At 44.6% G+C, this 22,608-nt stretch overlaps 2 protein-coding genes across 2 annotated transcripts; one reads left to right on the forward strand and one right to left on the reverse strand.

Moving 5' to 3' along the window:
- The first annotated feature begins 1,314 nt into the window (after nucleotides 1-1,314).
- LOC115309171 lies at nucleotides 1,315-16,500 on the forward strand. The gene is made up of 4 exons (XM_040217852.3): nucleotides 1,315-1,502; nucleotides 1,903-2,065; nucleotides 2,140-2,276; nucleotides 16,353-16,500. Exons 1-4 carry the CDS (start codon nucleotides 1,315-1,317, stop codon nucleotides 16,498-16,500), a joined length of 636 nt encoding a protein of 211 aa, XP_040073786.1.
- Nucleotides 4,849-16,293, reverse strand: LOC115316134 (putative nuclease HARBI1). The gene is made up of 4 exons (XM_040217863.3): nucleotides 15,340-16,293; nucleotides 14,392-14,811; nucleotides 11,663-11,902; nucleotides 4,849-7,211 (listed from the first exon to the last, which is right to left on the reverse strand). Exons 1-3 carry the CDS (start codon nucleotides 15,723-15,725, stop codon nucleotides 11,665-11,667), a joined length of 1,044 nt encoding a protein of 347 aa, XP_040073797.1. The 5' UTR covers nucleotides 15,726-16,293; the 3' UTR covers nucleotides 4,849-7,211; nucleotides 11,663-11,664.
- Nucleotides 16,501-22,608: the final 6,108 nt, after the last annotated feature.

Genomic DNA, 22,608 nt, shown 5'->3' on the forward strand with positions numbered 1-22,608 from the left:
CCAAGGCTCGCAGCACCCTAAAAGAGTTCCAGGACCTCATAGACGACTACTTCAGCGGGGAACGCGGCGATCGTCACCCTCTTCGAAAGAAGCGCGTGGAAAACGCACTGCAGCTGTCCCTACTCATCGAAGTCGAGAGCCCGAACCTTTGAAGCGCTTTCGACCCTGGTTCAAAACAATCAGACCATGTGTTTTCTTGTGGAGCGCCCGGAATATATATTTCCCGGCTCTCTAGGCAGCGTATAGCCCCAGGTCGAGTAATAATCTTTTTCTTTCACTATTCTCCAGCACCACCATAGCTCACAGCACTCTACGAGAGTTCCAGGACCTCATAGACGACTACTTCAGCGGGGAGCACGGCGACCGTCACCTTCTTCGAAAGAAGCGCATGGAAGACGCACTGCAGCTGGCCCGACTCATCGAAGTGGAGAGCCCGGACCTTTGAAGCGCTTTCGACCCTGGTTCAAACAATCAGACCATGTATTTTCTTGTGGAGTGCCTGGAATATATATTTCCCGGCTCTCTAGGCAGCGTATAGCGCCAGGTCGAGTAATAATCTTTTTCTTTCGCTATTCTCTAGCACCACCATGGCTCGCAGCACCCTACGAGAGTTCCAGGACCTCATAGACTACTTCAGCGGGGAACGTGGCGACCGTCACCCTCTTCTAAAGAAGCGCGTGGAAGACGCACTGCCGCTGGGTAACAGCTGGGTAACAGTACATTTGGCTCGTCTGATTGACCACCACAAAAGATGGTAAAAAGCCGAGATTTTTAATGGTGAATAAATCAACAAATGAAACCCTGCTTTCGCGTGTCTTCTCCTGGTGCCCTTCCCTCACTGCATTCAAATTCGTATTTTGCCATTTGATGGGATGGATTAAAAAAAAATTTACTTGGTCTAACTCAATATGGTAATCAGCAAAATACAAATGTAGCATATGTGTAATGATGCATACCATTTTTTTAACTGTAACGGAAGCGAGTTCCTTTTTCACATAAGAAACTTGTAACGGGAACACGTTCCAAAAATTAGAAAGTAAACTTTCATTCCTTTTTTTTTTTTTTTGTGGAGCATGTACAACACTGCTTAGGGGTTGTGCTGCTCTATCTGAAAAAAAAAATGTTTGTGACTGCACTAGAAATTCAGAGGCAGCCAGGTGCAAGAAATTACTTCGGATTCTCAGCACTGTTTTGTCAGACCAAACCTCTTTTTCACTTGTGGGGCTTTTTAAAGCAAGTGCGGTGCAAATGTGACTGTCTCCACTGCAGGAAGACATGGTCCCTGAGCACAAGCTGGACTTAAGTAAGCCCGGGATGCCAAGCAGGCGTCTTCCTGATGAGCCCAACCATGTAGCCCATGACTACAACCCCGACGACAGGGCCCTTTTCCAGGAGATCCTGAGACTGAACCCAAAAGCGGTCGTCCTCAGGTCTATACCTAAGATGAACGACGAGGACACAGATTCGGCATCTGAAGACGAGCAGTCTTACACATTCTTAAGGCAAGTTAAATGCTTTTTCCCGTTATTAAATATCTCATCAACAGAACTAGCTTACAATAGCTATGTTTCCTGAGGCATAAGACAACATGGACTATGATGAGCAATTTTACAATTTATAACACACTTGGGTTTTTTTAAACATCTGCATCCTACTGGGCCGAGCAGTCGCGTCTTCGGCCAGTGTGCTTTCTCTTGTGCTAGCTTCAACATTTACATAACAATCAACGATACTTCATAAGTGCAAGAGTTATCCAACAAAATTTGACTGTGGCAGTGCTTGTTGCCTCATTGTGAAAGACATTGCCCATCAGGGACAGAAGTTGACGTTCCACATATTCATATATGAGGGACACCCATTTTCCAGTTCTTTTTGTAATGTTTCAAAATTATTTTTCTGAAGGAAAGTGAGACGGACGGGGGCAACGCGAGCTTCACTGCCATTCGACATGTTTGTGCCCATCAACGAAATCGAGCGGATCGAGAAGAGCAAGCGACGCCAGGCAGTAACCATATTCTGGCGGCAAGTTCGGTATGGAGGAATAACTGCCTCGGTACTGAACAAGGTATGTGAATTGTTGACATTTTCTCGCCTCTTGCAGGGGGGTCTTAGTATGCAGTCTTCTTTTTCCTTCAACAGATGCAGACGATGAGAGATAGTACGTCGCCGAAGGCCACCCTGGACCTGATCCTGCAGAGGAGCACTCCCGTCGACACTGAGGCCACCCGCTGGGGGATCGAGAAAGAGCCAGTGGCAAAGAAAGCGTACCAGGGCCCGTTTGCTCGAACAGCTAACCGCGGCTAAAGTTAGCCGCAGTACCTAGGAGAGGGATTTTTTAGTCACGTGACTGGCTCGGTAGGGATACGGGGAGCTACGCATTGCCCCGTCGCGTCGTTCGACAAAATGGCTGCGGCGTACGCAGTTTCCGCGGTCGCGATCGCATTGGTGTTTGTCTTCAGAGCGATGATTTAGGTTCCGTGTTCTAAGTTAAGAGTGTACAAGTATCCTACGTGCGCCTTAAAGAAACTGACATTTCGAGGGGACTGCGACTGAAGTCGACGGCAGCAGCCCGTCGACAAACAGTGGCTCAGAGTCACCGATTTGTAGAAGTACAGTGGCCCGGAGTCGCCGACTGTCGAAGCTTCGCATCGGCTTCATTGAAGCACGGCAAGAATCATGCATCGCAGCGCCGAAATGTGGGATGCGTTCCAAGGAACACGATAGCCGAGTACGACAAGCGTTTTACGGTGAGCACCAAAACATTTCGCGATAGGGTTGTGATGAGGCCAGCCTCATACTCACGTTATGTTGAGCGCTGTGAAACTAACTTCAAGCAGGAGCAGGATCAGAATACGTTTATTGAAAGGAAGCATTACGGAGAGTTGCCTTTTGAGTAGCGATTGCGGTTTATTGAAAGTAGTCACGCCGGGAAAATTTCTGTTCAGGGTGTCCATTTTGTACAAAATCCTCGTATTCTGCTTACAGTGCGACTGCAGCTGCAGCATCAACCGTTCTGCAGATAAACGGCGGACAGAGGCTCAACGGTCCAATGGATTTTAGCAGTGATGAGTAGCAGAACTTTCTCTGGGTTTAGTGAAATGCTACGTTGTCCATAAAAGACCAGTGACCTGCCGATCGTTCAATTCACTCGCCCTCCAAGAAAGCCGGTACATGCAGTTTTTCCGAATCAACTCCGTTGTGCCGTCTGCGAAAGTTGTAGAACCGAGAAATAAACAATACTGAAGTTGTTGGAAATGCACTTGTTTGTTATTTCGCGTTGCTTCTGAAAAAATATTTTACGGTTAGCAGGAATAATGTTGCAATTGTGTAGATAAACAAACCAAGGTAGCAGACGATCATGCTCCTTCTGCAAACGAAAATGAACCGAGCGACTACCTCAAAGGGGACCGCGCCGCTGCGTCAAAAGAATTGGACCCTAGATGAAAAATTGGAATTAGTCCGGGAAGTTGAGGCTCGAAAATACCAAATCCTGGGAAAATTCGGCCCTACCGTGACTACTAAAACCAAAAGACGCGCCTGGGACCAAGTCGCCAATTCCATGACCCGCCGCCACCAAGTTCCGCGTTCAGTGAAACAGCTTCAAGAAGCATGGAGAAAATTACTTAAAAAGTGCCGAACTTTGTACAGATTGTACAAAGAACATGACCAACGGACAGGTAAGTTCCAATATTTGCGCTACAAAAACAGAAAAAAGGGCGATATTTGTAAAATCTTTATTGGAAACTTTGGGTGCACTGTACAAATTTATTAGAGAGTGATATATTAGCCCCTCAAATTTTTGGGGCAAATATCTCAACCGAAGACCCCATTCAATGCGCGACAACTAACATCTCGCTCAATATCATGAGAGGGCAAGCCCAAAGATTAATTAGCTCTTACTCGCACAAGTTTCAACACAGTGGCACTAACACAGAAATAGCCCCAAAGCACCTTGGATCCTGTTCCATGCAGTGGGCCTGCGTAATTTCTCAAAATTAATGTCCAAATTTTGCTTGCCAAAAACATTGTCTTTAGCACTGTAAACAATGTAGACACTATTGCTCAACTAAACACAGAAGAAAAATGTATGTAGGCAAGTAGCGTGGGAACAAGGGCAGGGGGGCTTCAGACCCCCTTCCCCTTCCCCCCCCCCCCCCCCCCCCTTGAAATTTCAGACAGCTGCGGTAAACAATGCTGCAAAAGGGGGCGGGGTTAAGCTCAGAGGCCCCGTCGCCCCTCCACGTTTCAAACACTTCCGACGCAACCGATTCAGGCACAGAGTGGGCCAGGCTAGCCGGTAGCTGGCAACAGTGAGTTTGCTGTCAAACAAAAAAAAAAAAGAAATAAATTGTCCAACATCACATATTACCCGAGACCGGATAATAGGAACCTGAGGGTGAAAAAAAAAACGAAGGTAAGAAAACAATCTTATCATTATTGGCAATTACATGTTTACGCGTTTTCTGTTCATTCGCACATTGATACTATGTTGAATAATGAACACCCTGTCTCCCCTCCCCCACCTTTAATTGTGCTTACATCCTAGAAAACAAAATAAGTGTACTTCAATTCATAGGTGCTGGTCCCAACCCCCATCAGCTGACACCACTTGTCGAGACTGTTTTAAATGTGATCGGGGACGATTCCCCGACGATCTGTGGGATTGACGTCATCATCGGTGACACCGAAAAGTAGGTAACACTTTATAGGCCATGCTGTGTATGCTATGCTCCTGTTGATACTTTATACATTACAATACTAAAGTTGTAGGTATGAGCACGTGGCTTCGTCAATCACCTTACTTGTGCTAATTGAATGGCCCACCCTTACGCCTACAAGTTTGATATCGTTGCACACTGTATGTAGACTGTGACAATGGAGGCGATAGTACAGTGGAAGCTCTGCACCCAGTTACAGCTTACTAGCCCTGACAGCACAAGGATGCACAAGCAGCAGAAGAGAATGAGCACGCGCTGAAGGTGCATTCTTTTTCTGTTCTGCTCGTCACATTATGAGTACTTCCACAAGATGATAGTTATGAAACTGATGATAGGGATGTTCTGCTGTCACTGATGATAGGTATGAAACTGAGCACAGACACAAGGCATATCAAAAGTCACCAATTGTTGGCATGCTCCTAGAAAACATTGATGAGCATAGGGAACAGTTTGGATTGTCATAAAAGAATATATTGGTTTTCCATCTCAAAGTAGACATGTCAGTTGCATAACACTACTGCTGCGTGCCCTTACATAGAGACCAACTTCATGAAGCAAAACGACAATATTAGGAGCACGAGTCAAAACCTGTCCAGTAGAGAACAGAACACAGCACAAGGACACCACCTTCACATATTTAGCCATTTCTGCACTGCTGAAAAAGTGCCAATGAAACCATTTATTAGGGTAAATGCAGTAAAACTCACAGTTTGAAACTATTTGTACCACAAAATTACAAAGAAATATTTACATCATAATCAACAAAGCTATGGTAGTCTTTCTCTCAAGTTGAGATCACCTATTTTCTTCAAAGTCAGGTCACTCAATACCCAAATTTTTCCACTGTCAGTGGAAATGTTTTTGCATGATCTTCGTACATGCCTGCTAACGTAGCAAAAATCCATTCTTTTTTGGTAACGCTTATGAGATTAAGTTGAGAATGCACCAATGACTTATTCGATGCTGATCTGTGCCAACAAAATCTGAAAAAGTATCAATGTCCCAGTTAGCCGGACAGTGCTTGGGTACACAATAATCACATATGACGGCTGGTGTGAGTGTGCCACATCTACTTGTTTTAAATCTTGTACAAATGTCTATGTGGCGACTCTACCAACCGCCAATGAAACAAAGTTGCGGGGTTAGGCACTCCAGTCTGTTGTACCACCAACATATGTGGTAAAATTATGACAAGTGTTACTGTCACATCTGGATTAAGGTTGCCGCACGTTGCACTCAGTTCTCCCACACATATATGTACCCTGATCCAGGGTGACGTCAAAAATGTCATGCACTGCAGCCCTCATGCATCACTTGGAGAGATAGAGGACGGAGAGAATCATGTCACGGAGGACGTACGTGCACGAGTATGGTGTCTAGTCACAATCCTTTGCTTCAATGCTCTGAGCAGCTCTCTGGAGCTGTAGCCCTTGCAGTTTGCTAAGTTATGCTGAAATTTACAAGTTCACTCCTGCCCAACAATAGCCCTCTGTGAGCTGCCATTTTTCTCACTGCGCATGCTCGGAACACGTCCCGAGCATTAACTTTATGCAGGACAATATTGTACCTCGGGCTGCCATCCACAGCCAGTCAGTGACCTGGGTTTTTAAGTTTGCTGATAATCGTTGTAAAGGCTTATGCGTTAAAGGGATACCTCAACGAAATTAAAAATATACCCGTCGTGTTCAAAAATAGGTTGAATATGATCCACTGTATCCCTAAATGACAATCGCACGTTTGTATTTTGAACCTGGTGGCTATAGTTTTCGTTACAAACGGCCCACCCTGACAAGCGCTCGGAGAACAGCCAGCGGAGAGCATGTGACACCCAACGCAATCGTGACGTAGTTCGTCTCGGGACGAGCAAAGCTGCGACGAGGCTGACGTCGAGAGGATGGCCTAGTCGTTCCAGCCACCAAAGCGGCTGCTTTTGTACGAATTTTGAGTGAAGGGTTAATCTTTTATAATCTTGCAGGGGGACAATAGCAACTTCTGGGACATACAGAAAGGATTCTTTGGAAGAGGAGAGTTCCTCCTTCCCCTCTTCTATTGTGGTAGCCGGAGGCGAGACAGTTACCGTCACTAGCTGTCAAGGTTCTTAGACTGGCATTACAAACGAGGCGTTAGCGACATCCACCTGGTGCTCTTTGCCAATCGCTTAATTCGTTTTAAAATTCCTTTTTGTGACTTTTTTAACAAGATATTGTTGTGTTCGATGTGATACTGCTCCTTCGAACACATATAGACCAAAAAATGAAACCCGAAATTTTGTTGTAGTATCCCTTTAACCTCAAACAATTTCCTGGTCATGCGTGTCACTACAGCAGCTGCACGGGAAGGGTGACGACGCCGCCACCCTCGTCATCTGGCAGCAGTACAGTTGAAGACGACGCAGCACAGAGAACACTGGCCTCTCCTGTTGTGCAGCACAACCAGCGCTGGACCCGTGAGGCTGCACAGCAGTACCAGAGAAGGGCCGAGCGACAGCAGGATCTGGAGCATGAGAATATACTCCTTGAGAGAAAGTACACAAATGGGGCCATACAGGCTGCAAACGCAACCCTCGCTGCAGCAGATGCTGCACGGAGTTTCTATGCTATAGGGGAGGAAGTGCTCAGGGAGCAAAGAGAACTCATTAGACTTGAAACCACCCGAGCACAGCTGCAAATTGAACTGATAAAAAGACAATTAGGACAAGATTAACTCATGTAATGAGCTACTTGCATTGTTTGTCGCTGTGTTGTATACATATTTTGCGTTTTTTCTGACCTACATACTTGGTTGCACGATTATAACGCTCACATTTTTTTTGCCAAAATGGGTGCCTAAAATTAGATGCACTTACAATTGAAACCAAAACTCAAAAGAAAAACGCAAGGCAGCTAGCCCAATCGCCTTTGTGACCGTTTGTTTACATTAGATATTTTGGTATCCGTATCGCGCGTTCTTTCGCCTTTATGTCATCACACTGACGGGAAACGATAACCACGGAGCGACACTGCGTAGCCTCGCAATCCCAGCGACCCAATGAGCTCGCGAAGTGTTGTATGAAAAAAAAAAAGTGAAGGCCGTTTACAACTCTGTAACGCCGAATTAGAGCGCAGCTCTTGAGGAGTAGGGAAGGGTACTGAGGGGGAGGGGGGTCACGTGACCTCGGCGGGGGGGGGGGGGGGGGTCACGTGACCCCCAGGTCACATGACCCCGCAGAGAAATTTTTCCGCTAGGTTTAGCGGACAAATTTTTCTGCTAGATTTAGCGGGGAATTTTTTCCGCTAGATTTAGCGGGGAAATTTTTCCGCTAGATTTAGCGGGGAAATTTTTTCACTAGATTTAGCGGAGAAATTTTTCCGCTAGATTTAGCAGAGAAATTTACCCATCATGCACCGGCGGTTACGACGACGGCGACGGCGACGCCGCTCAAGCCGGAAACGAGCGCCTAAGAGCTGCACTTATGGGTGTTCAAAGTGCATTACTTTACCTGCGCGGTAGAATCGGCAGCAATTAAATTTTTCGATATCTGGGAGCTAAAATTGCCTGCATGTAAGTATCGGGGCCACGTTAGAATCGTGCAAACATGGTATGTTTGACACTTCATTTATTTTATGCATGCTATCTACAAGGGAAGCTTGCACACAATCTTTTCCATGTCGTTGACTATCCCTACACTAGACCAGCGTGGTTGTTCTGATCGCAATATTTTACGCTGTGGTTAAGTAAGCAACAGAATATCATACTGGCAGTATGGCACCCAGGCTTTCGACGCCCCAAAGGTGGCACATAATTTACATGGATACCTAAAATAAAAATATGGGTTAAGCTCAAAGGCAGATGTATAATTCCTTCTTTCCTATATCCCTTCACATGTTTCCCTTTCATAACGCGGCTCCCCGTCACAGCTCAAGAGAGGAGGTCGCCAAGACGATTAGCCTCCCGGCAGAAGACCAAGGTCGAGTTTCTGTGTTTTAAGAAAATGTTCGAGTCATCGATGAGTGGACCACAGACACTTTCTGACTTGCATCTGCAAATATTCCTTCTGCTTTTAAGATAAAGGCTTTTTCTGCCTGGATATGCTCCTGCGACCTATGGACTGTGTGCTGCTTATGTACGAAAAAGTTCATACTAAGAATATCCCGAAACTCAGGAACAGAAAAAGGGATCAAACACAACACTACATCATTTTGTTGCGTGTGTCACCTTTTGGGGCCCCGGGTCTTCAACTCTTATTACTTTGAATCGTCACCACTTACCTTGTTCTTTAAGTATTTATTTATTTATTTATTTATTTATTTATTTTATTTAAAGAGTACCTTCATCGCCTCGAGGGCATTATTGTAGGAGGGGTGGGAAATAACACACATACATAAAAACACAAAGTGATCACTTGTCCGCACGGAATAGATATACAACCGAGAAAAAAATACACTGTTATCCAACACAACAGTTTTTTGGAGCTGAAATCTACTTGCTGCTTGTACGTAGGCTCGCGATAATTCGAACTCGGATATTTCGTACTTCCAGTTAATTCAAACAGGTTTAAAAATTTTGGTTGTCCCGCTAAGCTTTTTTATGTATTTATAAGCCACTTAATTCGAATGGCGTTTTCGCTTAATTCATAGTTTTTTGCTCTCGCGGCCCTGTTGAGTGCGCTTCTTTCCGAGCACCGGTGCACCGCAGAGAAGCAATACCTGCGGAGCTTGCTTTTGCGAGTGTTGCTTCTCCGCAGTGCACCAGTGCTCGGAAAGAAGCGCAGTCAACGGGGCCGCGAGAACAAAAAACTATGAATTAGCGAAAACGGCACACATGAACGGAAAACGGCGTTCAAATTATGTGCTTCAAGACTAGCAATGATGACCAAGACGACAACGAGGACGAGGCACAGCTCACTGGCATCATGATTTCTGGCCTTGAAACACGTAATGTGAACGCCGTGCAGGCGAACTATATTAGTCTTGACGACGATGTGTGTGTTTGTCATGATGACTCATTAGAGGACATAGTACGGAAAGTAATGCCAGCACAGTGCAGCAGTGACAGTGAAGATGACGATGAAGAAATGGATGACCCACTACGAACTGTCACAGCCGCAGAGGCCTTTGAGCACATCGCTCAGCTCCGGAAGTTTCTGTCTGCAAAGGAAAAGTCCCGTAAAGAGCTGCTTGCGTTGGCTGGCATTGGAAATTTTGTTTTGAGATCTCATGTGCTGACTAAACAGTCCACAATTGACGACTTTTTTGCCGGATGAATAAACTTAGTCACAGTTCTTTCACAAATGTGTTATGCCTGTACTTGCTTATAGTTATGCATTAACTATAAGCAAGCTATTGTGCTATGTAGAGGAAACTGGCCAAAATCTGCTTTGTATATATCGCTATCCATGTAACAAATCATAATGTTCTCTAGTATCATATATATCCAACTAAAATATGTGACTTTCTGGAGTTTGAATTAATGAGAGTGTAGTATGTACAATAAAGCTCCTCTCTGGACAATGCCCTACTAAAAATAAATGTTTTGCAAATGATGTTATCATGCCAGCCAGGATGAAGAAAATATGAACTAACCCTAGGAGGTTTGTGAAAAATAAGAGAAAAGCTTTGCAGGTTGGAAAAACCTGTGAAAGGTGTTATGACTCAACACTCAGAAGCGTACACTATGTAAATCCTATGAGCTAGTAACCATGAGTATGCAGTGAAAAATGAACATTCTATGGGGTAGTATATATAATTTGTACTGATAGCTTTGAAATTGGTATCAAATGAACATTGTTTCACTATACTCTCCTATTCATGCTCCTGTACCCATTAAATAGTATCGGTTTGTAGATATTGAATGGGAAAATAACTGTCTTCTTCAGTTGCCTCATTATAAACTGTGCACACATAGTCTGTTATAGGGCTGACTTCAGCACTTCCCATAAAGCATCCGTCGGTGTGGGAAATGTATTACAAAAAATAATGACAGTATAAAAAGAGAGCTCCAGAGAGTGCGAAGAAGTGCACAAATTTGAAGAAGCATCCCTCGTGTCATTAGTTAGAAGTTTGAAAAGTGCATTGTTATGAACTCCGGAAATCAAATTCAAAATCTATTAGTTTAAGAGAGCCCGTGTGTGCCTATGCTTGTAGCTCTGCGAGAGTGCAGGAGTTGATGGGGAGGAGACCAAAGCAGTAACAAGCAGTTGAGCTGCAGCGTGCGATTGCAGGAGTGTTGGACATTGCACTGCACTCCCGTTTGACCAATAGCTTCGGCAGGGATTTTTTTCGAGCACACTCTTTCCAACGAGCTAATTATAAGTGCCTCAAATGACACATTTCGAGCTTTGTAACAATAATGCGGGAAGTAAGAAAATTTTTTTTCATTACTTATTTCGTCGCTCATGCTGCAATTTACACATACTGCTATGGAAGCAACAGGTATAAGGGGATGTCCATCAATCATTCTTTACATTTCTATCATCCAAATTTCGAAACTCTATGTGGGATATCTGCAAGCACTACCCGAATTGATCTGTGCAAGAGTGATATATGCATTGCTGGAATGTCATTGTCATGTTGATAACACACTTTCAGCATTGTCACATGTGTCACACTCCTTTATGGGTTATTTTGGGTAGAACTTATGATAATCTTACATCCAGTTAGATCATACAAAAAAAGCTTAAAATAAAATTAATCAATATCTCAAAGCTGTTGGCTTCTTGCTAACTGTGCAGCACGGTTGAGCCCCTAACTGTTGCAGTTTCCAAAAATACAATTGATGTTTAAGTAGCAAAACAATAAATATTATTTCAAGCAATTATTTGATCTAGTTAGACAACTGTCTGACATAATTTTCTTATAATTATCTGCAAAGCCTGATAAACAAAAGGTGAAAGCAATAGCCACGATCATAACAAAGCATCTTGCATTAGAAATGGACAGCCAGAAGATACCTATCCAGACACTTACACTTAGCCGAAGAAATGGTTGACAATAAAGTCTCGGGCCTCGTTGCTCTCAGCACGGTTGGCTGCTACGGGCTCAACGGGAACCTCAGCGGGGATGGCGGCCACGGGTGTCCTGCAGGGGTACCTCTTGGCCAGGTTGTGGAGGGCACAGCACGCGACAATGATGTCGCAGCACCGTTCTGGAGCCATTCGGAGCTCAGCGTGAAGGCAATGGAACCTCCGCTTGAGTTGGCCGATTGTCCTGTACAGAGCGCATGGATCAAAACCACATGTTATTCCTTCCCAGAAACCCAATAGCAAAATCGGACAACAGCGTGGAACGCAAATACTCAAGAGGATGACACGCAACAAGGACAAATTTACAGCTGAATTCGAATCGCAAATTGGCTGCCGTGCCCGATATCACACCTCCTAATTTTTCCAGCCCAAGCTCCAGCCCATTGCTCCAGGATATCGAAAGCTGGGCATTATGCATACCATTTTATTTTCCTTCCGAATTATTTTTACACTGCGTTCACATCCGGGGTCACCTGAGGTTAGCCTGTGCAATGTATTTTATAGAAAGCAACAAGCAAAGTGCAGCTTTATTCAAGCGCTATCCTCAAAGGGTTTCGTGGATATGCTTCCAACCAAACACCTGCATATGCACAGGCCAATATGTTAGAATTTTTTGCTACCTGATTGCTGCCAACGCTGTAAGAATTAACTTGTAACCAAGCTTTATACTGCAACAAATACAGTACCATCAAAATTTCATTCTACATGTTACTTGTGAGACAGAGTGAAAAGAGAAAGAGAGCCAGACTCTTGTCTTGTTGAGCCTTTTCCCTTCCACTCTCCAGGAATAGATGTTCGTGGTAGCGCAACCCATCTACTTTTGTCATTGATCAATAAGAATCCGTCTTGTAAGTCTGGGAGATGTAAAACGTAAAGCACTTGATATAACGCCTTATCCAAGTACTCCTACCCTTTGATTGTGCCGCTAGTGTTCCTATTAGTTAGTGGTCCACGCACCGCCATTTCTGACTCAAGTGGAAGCTCCTGGACGCATGCAGCCAAAGTTTTGGTAGAGGGTCTTATGGCGCTTTCACAACGGAATCCCAAGCAAGATTTGCCTGAACATTTGAGATTGCAGCGACTCATCATCAGTCATGAATGACGTGTAAGATGGTGTCTAGAGACTATTTGTGGAAACTTGTTATTGCATGCTCAACTTCAACATTGTCCAAAATGATGCCTTGGCACTACTCTTAAATCCATCGATGAGAGCAGAATAGGTCATGCTAGGCATGTACTCTTGGCCAATCGGTCAAGACGGTCAGCAACACACAATTGTTTGCGACTTACACCGATGTGCCGCTATTTTTGGATCACACGCATCTTAGCACGCACGAGCTTAGCTGTACTTGTGCACTCAATATGAGTACATACATATCTAGCACGTTTAGTTAGTTTTCATTAAACAGCCCGAAACTGACATTTCAAAAAGTAGACATATGAAAGTGCCAAGGCACAGTGTTACTTCCACTGCTGTGTCTAGGAAAAAAATTCCATTGTCATTAATGCTTCTTTTTGTCCAATTAACAAAATATCAACTTCTGTCCGGGTCTTGCGTAGCACTGGCACCTGAGGTGAGTTTAGTGCTTTTCCCCATTATTGCCAGTCCTGGGGACCTAAGACATAACTGAGTTTCTGCATTTTCAGTCTCAAGCGATAAAACCCAATAAAGTGTGGTGAGGTAAGTTTCGAAAGTTTGATTTTAAACCTAAATGGTCAGTACTTTAGACCATTACAGGTGCATGTGACCGAGTAAACAGAGTATAGAAGCATGTGACCGAGTAGTCAACTATCTTATCTCCGTGCTTTCAAACTATTCTGTTGGAAGCACACTTTAGGAAGTATTTGGGTTTGTCATCGATGCAATTTGCGTTCCTTTGTCCATCAAGTTTGCTGTGGTCGTCTAGAGGGCGGATTTGGAGCGTTTTCATTGTTTGTCAAGCCATTTGGTCTTACTTTTGTTCTGGGAGGAATGGAATGTCATTCTGTTCCTATTGTAGGGAGCATAAGAAAAAAACCAAAGCTGTTTAAACAGCCTCTCTCAAGGTGCTATCTGGTTAGAGGAAAGCAGCTTTAATAGTCCTCCACATGTGAAGAACAAAGAAGCGTGCCAAGAATTACGTTTGCAAATTTTGCGATTAAGAATTTGTCGTCACAGCACATGTATAACCAAGGTTACGTTTGCCATGTCCGCAAGTGTTGCCGCTTGACGAATAACTCAGATATGAACCTAATCTACTGCATTCTCGACAAACCTGCTTGAAAAAAAACGTAACTGGTCAATAGATATCGACCGGAAAAAGGCAGTAAGCTTTCGACTAAAAATATTCATCGATAAAAACTGAAAATTTCATACTCACAATAACAACCGAAAAAAGTATGCCGATTCCAGAAAAATAAAAACTGAAACCGCAGAACCCTAGGCAGCTATTATAAGTTGTATTGATTCGTAATCTCAGGATACTACTTTCATCTTGCTTACATAAAACCACGGTATCTTATGCTTCGTTAGATTAATATAAAAATTTGTATGAATATTTTTATGCCATAAAGAATAGCAACAGACGTAAGGAGCATGCACGTGTTGCACATATTACGTCAAGACAGCTAGTCGTCTCGAAATGTCTTGCATGAATATCTCTGTGCCCTTCACAATATATGGCCTAGATTTACCGTTCAACAATGCTTCTTGTCGTCGTGTGTGCCGTATTGTATGCGACCTCGGCTGCTGATGACGGCGACAGGAATGGCGTCATCAGCCAAGGTTGACAGGAGTAGCCGCTGTCACCAAGCAGCAGGCCGTCGTACTCTCCACTGGCCAGCTTGACTGCCAAGGTGCTCTCCGTGAAGATCCGAGAGTCGTGGGTGCTTCCAGGCCACCTTGCAACCACGTTGCGAATCCGAGAAGAGGCGTCAACGACCACCTGTACGTTGATGGAATGGTATCCATGGCGGTTGACGTACGCCTCCTCGTGCACATGGGGTGCCTGGATCCGGACATGGGTACCGTCAACAGCACCCACGACCAAAGGAAAGCCGGCCATGTCGTAGAACTTGTGCTGCAAGGCTGCCCCCTCCGCAGCGTCAGGCCATCTGCGTCGTTGATCCCCTCAGCAATTAAACCACATATAGTAAACTTACAGCTACAATGCTTATGAATACCTTTTTAATGAGGAATGCTAAGGACTTTGGCTGTGCCCTTCAAGTTTGTGGTAGCAGTAAAGTGCCTCAGTAGCACCTGTTCAATAGTGAAGTTTGCATGTTTTCATAGGATCCCTTTTTATTTTTGTTCAGTTACCAAGACCTATAAAGTGACTGTGATTCGGTGCAAGTCCTTACCAAAAGTGCAAACGGGTCGCTTTCTGAGGTTTCTCAGAAAAATGGCGTGCCCGGGCCCTTTCCAATCGGGCAAGTAGGACGCTTACGGCCGTAATCATTTTTTTTTCTATTGAAAAGGGGGGGAGGGAGGGCTAGTTACTAGTAGGTAGAATATTACTGCCATAAAAAGGCAACCTACAAAACATCCCTATCACCAGCAATTCAGATATATTTTTAGTGTATTTACTTTACTTCAATACGGCTGGCAAACTACAATTAAAAGGAAAAAAAAAGGACCCTTACCGTATGAAGTCTTGTGCTCGACGAGCCAGCGCTACGGTGACTTGCCTCACAGCCCGTGAAGCACTTGACACATGCACGCGGATGTAGTCGCCTGCAGTGATCAGAAAGTTCCCAGTTGCGTAGAACTGCAAGGCGATGATCACTTGCTGCTCCGCAGAGAGGGCGCGGCTACGACGTGTACGGCGCTCCAAGTCCGGACGCAGTGTGTCGGCGAGAAACATTATGCCCGCTCTTCCAAATCGGAACCGTTGCTGCAGCCCATCCTCGTCGAAATCCTCAAAGGGGTTCAGGCGGTCCCGCAGCACACGCTGTCGCCTCATCATTGCCGCTGCGTACTGCGCGTCCGTGCGGTCTCTTCTGTGTCGGCGATTCCTTGCGTTGGACATTCTGCCCGGTAGCAAAGTCGGAAATCGGTCCGCAAATCTTATCAGTCAGTCCGTGGCCGGTCGGAGGGTTTGTCGGTGGGTCGGTCGGTCGAAGGGCAGAATACAGACAGGAAAACTCAGATGATAACCGAAAACGAGAAACGCGCGTTGCGTGCAACGAGGCGAAACTGGTTGTATAAACAAACGCCGTGCACGCGACACGGCACACACGGCGTTGCCAGACTTGGAAGCGACGGTCGACGCACTTGCTTTTTGCAAAACACGACAACAGAAAACTGCAAAGCACTTTGACTAGGTGTCTTGTCTACGCTTCCACACTTCGAAAGAAAGAATTTCGATGCAAAAAAGAAACTATCCTTTTTCTTTTCAATTGAGCAAACGTTTCTTGCAAGTTACAACTAGATTTAGCCGAAAACGGTTCCCATAAAGCAAACGTTGTATCATAAAAAAATAACGATTTATTTTTTTCAGCACAAGGTGGCGCAGGCTCCAGCCCAATAATAAAGGACGGATTTGTTTTATGTCCAGCCATTAAAGTTTCGTAGTAGGTACAACGTAGGTACAACTAGGTACTTTCGGTACCTACTAGAGACTTTGGCCAACGCTAACCGCGGTTAGCTCTTCGAGCAAACGGGCCCAGGAGTACATGTGCACAAAACACAATGACTTTCGGCTCTGCAACGTTGGATTTGTGGTCGATGTCAAGGTTGTACCTACAACATTTATCGCAATTTTGAATATGCAAAAGCAGATATTTTTGATGCAAATTTCTTGATTTATATTGCAATGGCAACAACTGTAACACTGTTGCAACAAGTCCTATGGTGTTGGTGGTTGACTTGACCGACCTGATATAATGCAACAATTCGCATGTCTTGCATACTGGAGGATCTATGCGCCGGGAACAATTGTAAACTCACTTTTTGTGCCTTAAACAGCCTGTGCCTTAGCATGACTTGCCATTGTCAACATGGCTGTTTCTGCATTCCACACCTTGGGTTCCTGTGGCTGCAGTTTCTGCTTCCTAGCACTTATTTTAAACACGGTAACATACAAAGCAAACAACAGTTTTCGAAACTACACTCTTCCATATCCCCAGAAAGGTGCATTACCAGAGCTATCCATTTTATTATCAAATCAACTATTGTACATAATATACTGCTAATAAGAGTAACAAGCACCTAATACTTTATTCCAATTTCAACCCACTACATACGTCGTTCTTCAGTGGAGGTGCAGATATCGCTGAATCATGCATTAAAGGGATGCTGAACCGAAATCTGGCTTCCCCAAAACACGCAGCAAAAGCGTGCAAAGGGATGCTACAAACACCAAAACATCACTCATACAGCGATATCTCGAAAATTTCCAAAATTTCCAAAAAGTTCCAAAAGTTTTAGCTTATCTTGAGACCAGGGCAGCAAAAAAATGCACTGCATTGTCTGTTTCAAAGTGCAACTTTTTTTTTGCTTCTGGACATGCTACAAAAGGCTGAAGTCCACTTCCACCACTGCATCCTGATATAACTGAAACTGAATAATTGATACCAAAAAATGCATGTGTCTTACACATGATTATTTTTCTAAATCTAATTTTGCTCTTTTGTTTTGTTGTTTTTTACAAACTTGCAGGAGAACATTGGGAATGGAGTCATAGTTCCCACAATGCTCCTGGCCACACTGAACAAGAACTACAGATCTCAACCCAAGCTGGCACGGCCCTTGGTTCGCAATGTTTTCACCGTGGAGGAGAAGCGGGGCAAGCCTTTAAATGGCAAGGTGTGCATGCACGAAAAGACATCCCCGCAGAGGAATGCATCAACAAAGAAAGGATGGATGCCATCATCAGTAAGTCCAGAAACTTGTGTGGTTTATTTTTTTTCTTTCTTATTGAGCTGAGTGACCCACTGTTTGATGGTCACTCAAAATAAATAGGTACTTTTGATTCTATGTGCCCCAAATGGTGTGAAACATGTCGTTTATTTCTAAAAACTGTTTTCTTTTTGCTCTTTTCATAGAACTTAAATTATACATTTTTTTGGATAATGTAACCAATCATTCATTGATATTACCAGCTTTGCTCTATAATCATATTTCTAGTTACTTAGCTGCTGCTTTAATATATGTAATATGTAGGTGTCATGTTACACTTAGAAAATTATATTGATTCTGGCTGATTGTAACAAACATTTTTCTTCCCCAGCCTACGTCTGCAGCCAGTGCAAGGTTGATGACACAAAGATTAAAAACAGCCTGAGCAACATGCTATCAAAGGAGTCAAAAGGATAGACTTTTATATACTGGAACTAATAAAAATTAAGAGTGAAATCCAATGGCACGATTTCAATTATTAGCAATCATTAAGTACACAAATGACATATCACAACCATCTCAATTTTTTTTTAATTATGCAATGTGATCCAAAATTTTTAGTTGTCAGTTTGTTGTAGGGACTACAAATGCAATGGAAAGGCAGCAGAAAAGAGTTAATGATTGGCATTATGTCAAGGCAAATATGCCATATGAATAGCCTCAAGTAACCACGAAATGTGGGACAATATACACTGAAGTAAACTGAAAAGCTAATAAAAAAACAGCTGACATTTAATATCTTCTGTGTCACTTTTCGATTGAGTAAACAGACATCTTGTGGGGATTTTCTGTTGAAACGCTGAAGAAAAAAATCAACAGGGAATACTGAATGTCAACACCTTTTCAACAAAAAAGCAGCACAGAATGTCTTGAGTTTAAATTGATACGTGGGCCAATATTCAATAGAAAGTTGTCTTTTTTACGCTTTTCTTTTAAAACGTTGTTGACATTTAATATTCAATGTTGACTTTTCAACAGCTTTTCAATAGAAAAGCATCACAGAAAGTCTGTTGACTTTACACAGAAAAGTGGGCCAATTTTCAATAGGATGTCAACACATTTTTTAATAGCATCTACTGAGTTTTTTAACAGCTTTTCAACAGGAAAGCATCATGGGAAGTTTGTTGACTTTGATTAGAAAAGTGAGCCAATATATAAAAGAAAGAAAAGAGAAAAGCTGTTGACATTTTATATTCTCTATTCACTTTTTCCAACAACTTTTCAATAGAAAAGCATAACAATTCTTTGTAAGGGGGAGAGTAAACATTGCATGCCCAGTATGAGAGTCATGTCGACATAATTCTAGTTGACACCAGAGTTTTTTAGTGTTACAGGTCTTAAAGCTGAACTTCACAGCTTGAAGAAAGGCATTGGAAGTCAAGCCAACAGCCTACAGCTTGAGAAAGGTCAAGTGCTCGGGATTGTACGGGTTAAAACCGAACCGGCCCTTCTATCAATAACCTGTGTGCCCCGTTTTCAGTTATTCTAAAACATCTGCGACCTCTATGTGGCATGTTGAACCAGAGGAAGGAATTCAGCATCAGTAACGCGGACGCAGTATTGCTAACGACGATGAAGCTCTATCACAATCTGACATTTTCTCTTCTTCGTGTACTATTTGGTGTCCCTAGGACAACAGCTTTCAAGATATTCACAGCGTCAGTACTGTTATGTATATTGTCAGCACGTCACTAGCGCCACCTAGCGCCAGCTACAGTGTCCCCAAGCAAGGGCCAAGCCTAGTCAAGGGTCGGACTACCCTCGATCATGTAACCGACCGTATATAAAACACGTGTTCTCAGTAATCCCAGTAATCTGATGTCATCCTGTTAATCCGTCCCAGCATAAACATAACATGATGTCAGAAGACGGATAACGAAACCATGGCCACATTCCTACAACAGATTGCTCCATTTTCGGCGGCGACCAACCCGGCGGAGGCGTGGGCAGATTGGCGACGAGACTTCACCATATTTGAACGAGCGTGCAAGTATCACATCGAGGATGAAGAAACGAGAACGTCGTTGTTCTTGCAAGTCGGGGGAACCGAGATCAACGAGATTTACCGCACCCTGACGTTCCCGCCATTGCCAGACGGCTGCGAAATGACACTTGCAGATGTCCTACAGGCACTCGACGAGCATTTCCGGCCGTACAAGAATTTCACGCACGCATCATACATGTTCAAGAGCCTCTAACAGAAGGCAGGTCAGTCGTTTGACCAATTTGTCACAGAAGTGAAGCTCAGGGCGCAGGAATGTGCGTTCGGGACAGCGCAAGACCACATTGTGATATGTAATAATTGAACCCAGGATGCCTGGGTTATGCAGCGTGAGCTTTTGCTCCATGTGCTCCGAGCTGGTCGGTCACCGATCGCCCCAGCATGCCTCCACCAACAACATGACTGGCACAGCTTGCACCGACGAGGCTGCCGCCTGGAACTGTAGTGTGGCTCAAGTCTGAGACATTGTGGCTCAGACTTGAGCCACACTACACGACTGGAACTGTAGTGTGGCTCAAGTCAGTACACGTTGCAAGATATGTGAAGCCTCGCCTATATAATCAGGTGCCATTTCTAAATAAACGCCATTCATCACCCGACGTCTGGCTCGCTTACATGGTGGTAGCTGTAAGACACAAACTTACGCCTCCTGAAAGACTGGCGTACCGAGCTATTCCACCACTAGCTGAAGAGATGCCCTACGAATTTTTTAAGTGCGTGACGTCAGAATTGCCCTCAGTCCACCTTCCATATCTTGGTCTTCCATCGCATCTTCATCTTCATGTAACTGACTTTTGCCATATTTTCATGTTGGGTTGAAACATCTAACAACTCATGACTCAGTTGATCTTGCCTTTATGTGTTCTACCGCAGCAACAAAATCAACGGGTCTCACCAACCACGAGTTAGCTGATCGTTTGCATGAAATATGACGGTAGAACCGAGTATTCATAATATGGTCTTCGACACAATCCCAAACACCGTTGATAATTTTAATTTTAAAAAAGCGCAGGCCCACGTAGGCCCTGCACTCCTTTTTATTTTCACGGGTGGACGTCATTTACTACATTTTTGCCAAACGAGCACCGCATTATTTTTTTTACATTTTGTAACCCACTGCCGCTTACGCGTCGCAGCCGGTGCTGCTTGTCCCTCGTTGGGAGTTTTTTGTTTTACATAACAACAACCCACCGCAGAGTTTTTTTTTGTCTGAATTGTATTTTGCATTTAGACGGGACGTGCATTTTTTTAACAAAGAAGGACGCCTTTGTCAATGGTATCCCAGATGGTGGCTACGCACGGTCGCGTTCCCGCTAATTCCTCTCTACGCCCGGTGAGCCGGTAATGCCATGGCTCAGATGGAAGGGCGGCTTCCTGAACTACCTCGATGCGATGGACACCGAGAATTTTCCACCGAGACGAAAAAGGGCGATTTTATTTTCATATCTTGGCGAGAAAGGAAATCGCGTCATTGATGCGTTCAACTTGGCAGGGCCAGCTGTTAACATGGCACAAGATGAGTTTCAGGGTTTGTTGTCCACTCTGGACACCCACTTCGCTTCCGCTCAAAACGTCGTAGTCGAGCATAGAAAGTTCGTCACAAGGGTACAAGGCCCAGGCGAGACAATCCTCGAGTATCTTGGGGCGCTCAGGCGCCTAGCCTCGTTTTGCGACTATGGAGAGTCCTTGGAGCCGCATCACGGAAATGTTCATTTTGGGAATCCGTAACACGGAAGTGCAAGATCGTCTAATCAGAGAGTCCGGCGGAGCTAACGCACCTAGCCCCGAGCGTGCTGTCCAGTTAGCGCAGCAGTTCGAGCGGACGTCTCGTGATTGCGATCTCTTCCGACGCTGTCGCAGGTGGACAGACTGCTGTTTAACGCCGAAAAGATCGTCGTGCCGACCAGCCTGCATGACCAGGTCATCGAGATAGCGCACAAAACGCATCAAGGGATCACGAGGACAACAGGCCTCATCAAAGAACTCTACTGGTGGCCTCAAGCATCTCTCCACATCAAGCAATATGTCCAACATTGCACCATCTGTCAGTCTAAAGACAAACCTGCGAAGACATTCCAAGCACCCTTACAGTCAGTCGATTTTCTGTCTCGTCCTTGGACGAAGCCAGGTATGGACATCGTTGGTCTGTTCAAACGCACTCCATGTAACAAACGTTTCTTCAGAACCCTTGTGGACTACCACAGCAAACGGCCGGAGGTCATGAGTGTCCACAGCGTCACGACTGCGTCTGTTATAGACTTTCTGAAGTTTGTCTTCGCACGAGAGGGGTTGCCGGAAAAAATAGTCACCGACAACAACCCCCAATTCATCTTCAAGGAATTTACAGAATTCCTCAAGACTCGGTATTCGGCATCTCTGGTCATCCCTGTACCACCCTCAAGCAAATGGACACGTGGAACGCCTCAACCGCGTCTTGAAGTCCACCATTCAGATGGCTGTCATACAGCAACGTAACCTCCGAGAAGCCGTCATGGAATACTTGAGAATGTACCGTGCCACTCGTCATGCTGCGACAAGAAACTCTCCTGCGTTCTTGCTTCACGGAAGGAACCATTGCAACCGTCTTCATCTTTCGGGCCGTCCAGTTCCAAGGTCTATAGTCTTAGAAAGGCTTCCACAGACAATAAGGAAATACCAAGAACGCATGAAGATGTACTCGGACAGAAGACATGCTGTCAAGCGACCTACATTCATGCCTTGACAAACCGTCAAGGTCAACAAGCCTCGTCACAAAGGGAAGTTACAGATGAAGTATGCTGCTCCTCAGAAGATCCAAGACCAAGTGGGTCCGCTACATACCGGCTGGACGATGCATCCACCTGCTATCTGTCCAAGCTAACGCACACAACTCTTCAACCTAGATCAACCAGAGCATCTTGGTTCTGGAAAGATTTGTTCCCCCGGACCCTCCCACCTCTTCCCCCGCAGTTGTTCCACCTGCAGTCCGGCAGGCTCCCCCAGAGGCCACCTTTTCCTGTTCTTGGACCGG

Source organism: Ixodes scapularis, unplaced genomic scaffold (assembly GCF_016920785.2).
Source record: "Ixodes scapularis isolate PalLabHiFi unplaced genomic scaffold, ASM1692078v2 PGA_scaffold4__175_contigs__length_147842914, whole genome shotgun sequence".
Classification (NCBI taxonomy): domain Eukaryota; kingdom Metazoa; phylum Arthropoda; class Arachnida; order Ixodida; family Ixodidae; genus Ixodes; species Ixodes scapularis.

Excerpts from the sequence above, each read along its gene's own strand:
- LOC115309171 (XM_040217852.3), top strand. The coding sequence starts at position 1,315 with ATGCCAAGCAGGCGTCTTCCTGATGAGCCCAACCATGTAGCCCATGAC. Across the intron at positions 1,503-1,902 it reads CAGTCTTACACATTCTTAAG|GAAAGTGAGACGGACGGGGG; the intron begins GCAAGTTAAATG and ends ATTTTTCTGAAG. Across the intron at positions 2,277-16,352 it reads AAGAAAGCGTACCAGGGCCC|CAAACGGGCCCAGGAGTACA; the intron begins GTTTGCTCGAAC and ends TAGCTCTTCGAG.
- LOC115316134 (XM_040217863.3), bottom strand. The coding sequence starts at position 15,725 with ATGTCCAACGCAAGGAATCGCCGACACAGAAGAGACCGCACGGACGCG. Across the intron at positions 14,812-15,339 it reads CGAGCACAAGACTTCATACG|ATGGCCTGACGCTGCGGAGG; the intron begins GTAAGGGTCCTT and ends TCAACGACGCAG. Across the intron at positions 11,903-14,391 it reads ACAAGAAGCATTGTTGAACG|GACAATCGGCCAACTCAAGC; the intron begins GTAAATCTAGGC and ends CGCTCTGTACAG.